The sequence below is a fragment of the Echinops telfairi genome, unplaced genomic scaffold (genome assembly GCF_000313985.2).
Source record: "Echinops telfairi isolate 266 unplaced genomic scaffold, ASM31398v2 ScPeMD7_7417;HRSCAF=8455, whole genome shotgun sequence".
NCBI lineage: Eukaryota > Metazoa > Chordata > Mammalia > Afrosoricida > Tenrecidae > Echinops > Echinops telfairi.
In genome coordinates, this window is record NW_022111317.1 from 6,580,928 (window position 1) to 6,583,762 (window position 2,835).

Sequence of the window (2,835 nt, forward strand, 5' to 3'; positions counted from 1 at the left end):
CCCCTCCCCCCCACCCCCCAGGCCTGGGGCTGGGACTATCTGTGGCCTGCTTTCCAGTTGTGGCTATCGGAAAAGGGCCCGCTGCCCACCCAGGAAGGGCAGCCCCCACCCCAGCAGGGGCGAGGAGACCACAAGCAGTCCCGGCGGCACCGGCCTGCGCCTCCATGCCCACACCACAGGCTGCTCTGCTGTAATTTCCTGTGGGGGCAGGGCCTTCCCTCCCAGGCTGGGCCTTCACCCAGGCCTTCTGCTGGGGACATGAAGTGTGGGGCCAGGCCCCCGGGAACCCCCTCTGGCATCCCCGCAGACGCCAGGGCTGTGGCTTCCGCCTGGGTCCAGGCAAGGCCTCACCTCCCCTCACCCTGCCTGGGAATGAGTAGAGAGGGGGGTCCCCTCCTTGGGGCCTTAGTGGGAGGCAGGGCAAGAAGGCAGCACCAGGGGGCGGAAGTTGGGGAAATGTCTTTTTGGGAAGCAGAAGATTAAGCTGGTGCCTGAGTCACGGGCGCCGTTATCGAGAGTGGCGCAGCAGGGGCGGCCCGGAAGTACCCGGGATGCTGGCGACAGCCACCCTATGGGTGCCGGCAAACAGAAGGACAAACGGGGCACTTACTGATCTCCTCCACGATCTTCAGGAGCACCCCGCCAATGTGCGACTCCCCCGTGACCCGGAGGGTGACCGACTCGTTCTCCGTGGCCTCCTCGCCCACAAACACCCGCAGCTCCCAGGACGAGTCGATGTAGTCCCCGAAGGCCGTCTTCATTCCCGCCATGGCTGGGCGGCTTCTGCAGGGGAAGGGTGGGCAGGGGCAGAGGTGGGCCAGCAGCTGGGACAGGGGGTGCTGCTGCCTATTTAAGCTGAAGCCCCTGGACAGCTGGGGAGTGGAGTGGCACCTGCAGGTCAACTGGAAGTCGCACGGTCCCCGCTCACCAAGGTGGTGGTTGAGGTGGAAGGATCCTCAGACAGCGTGTCCGACCCACTCCCACCTCCCAGATGCGAAGAGGAAGCCCTGGCTCGGAGTGGGCATGGCCGCATCCGCTCACCCAGTTCATGTAGGCAACCGCCCACCCTAGGAAGGGCTATGGACCTGGGGTGGCTCACACCTCAGACCCCAGCGTCCCCAGCAGCAGCAGGTTCTCTCCAGCAGTTCAAAGTTCAGGCTGCAGCTAGGAGAGGCGCTCTGGGCAGAGGGATAGGAGCAGGCTGGCCCTCACTTACCTTGTTTGCACGGGCTCGGGGCTGCAGGTGATGGTCGCTCGGGGTGCCTGCCGCTGGGCTTCAGACACCTGCAGGCCCCAGTGCTTCCTCCTCCTGTCCAGTCGCTCTCTCTGCAGCCTCCTTGGGGGCCGCCCTTGACTTTGCCTATCAGAGGGCGGGTAGGTTGGCCCCGCCCAGCCCAGCGAGGGCAGGAAGCTGAGTGTGGCTGCCAGTTGAGTGTGCCCTGGGTGCCGGGGCGTGGAGAGGGGTGTTAGGTAGGTAGGAAGGAAGATGGGGGGTGTGGAGGCCAGCTCTTCACCTGCGGGAGGCCAGGCTCACGTGGGGGAGATCCTTACTTACTTGTGTCCCGTTACCACAGCTCCCCCAGTTCCTCTTGGGCAGCAGACGGCCCTCTAGGGGGTTGCCTCTCTGTTGTCAACGTATCTTAAGGGTGGGGACTTTGGGCTTCAACGAATCCCTGGGGTGCCAGATGGCAAGGCAGGTGGTATAGTGGAATGGGTTGAGGGCAAGGCCACTTCAGAATCTGGCCTGTGAAACCAGCTCACTACTCAGGACACCGCCCCCTAGGGGGTCCTGGAAGGACGCAGAGATGCTGCAGAAGCAGATGCCCACGCCTTATCCTGGGCTGTGGACTCTAGCACAAGTGTTTTAATGCCAGGGAGCACTCGCTGCTTTGCAAGGGCTCCTGGTGGTGTAGTGGTTATGCATTGGGCTAACTGCAAGGTCAGCAGTTCAAAACCACCAGCTCCTCGGGAGAAGGGGCTTTCTGCTTCTGCCAAGAGCTGCAGTCTGGGAAGCACGCAGGGGCAGTTAGTTCTAGTCAGCATCGATTTGAGGGCAGTGCGTTTGGTTTTGCTCGAGGCGCACCTCTGGGCAGATTGCTTATTTTAACCTGTTCCAAGTTCACCTTCAGCCACCCAGGTGAACAGCTGCAGAGAAACCCACCTCTGTCCCTCAACAAGGTCTGGAGAGGGCTTCCCCTGGACAGGTCTCTCTATACCAGGACAGACTCCCCCACTCATTGCAGTGAGGGGCTGGGCACAAACACTGGAGGGCACAGGGGGCAAGGGAGGCAGCAGGCAGGGTGGGGCACCCCAGGGGGAAAGTTGTGTGCAAGCCCAGGCAGCAGGAAGTGTGGCCAGTGGCTGGGCTGTGCCTTCCCAGCCCAGAATGCAGCGTCTGGGAGCAAATGAGGAAGTTGAACCGCAGTCCTCAGGGCTCCCGGCCCAGGGAGAGGGGCTACAAAACAGCCTGGGCCCACACAGGGGGGGTAGTTGATTCTAACTCCCAGTAACATGAAGGGAGCTGCCAGGAGCAGTTTACAGTCACTGCTAAAAACTGCACGGGGCAAAGCGACAGCCAGGACACCTGACCTCTGCCCCCTGAAGGAGGGTGTGTGTGTGTCAGCCTCCTTTGTAAGCCTGTCTGAAGGTGGCCTACCTGGGACCCGCAGATGTTCCCCGACCCTCAGGGGCGAGGAAACCTGCAGGAGCACTCTCAGCTCTTGTTCAGCTGAGTGACTGCACCTCCTACTGGTCACCTCGGCAAATGCATGCATGCAAGTGTCCCACCCGAACAGCCCATTTCTTCTCAGCCCCCTCCCCTCCCCTCCCTCTTCA

The 2,835-nt window shown here is 62.2% G+C and overlaps 1 protein-coding gene across 1 annotated transcript in view; it reads right to left on the bottom strand.

The window, feature by feature from the left end:
- FERMT3 (FERM domain containing kindlin 3) overlaps positions 1-775 on the bottom strand; it is a 16,857-nt gene extending 16,082 nt beyond the window's left edge. Inside the window, exon 1 of the mRNA XM_004713505.2 lies at positions 611-775. Coding sequence (XP_004713562.1) covers positions 611-770 — 160 coding nt within the window. The 5' untranslated portion in view covers positions 771-775. The remainder of the gene's footprint in view (positions 1-610) is intronic.
- Positions 776-2,835: the final 2,060 nt, after the last annotated feature.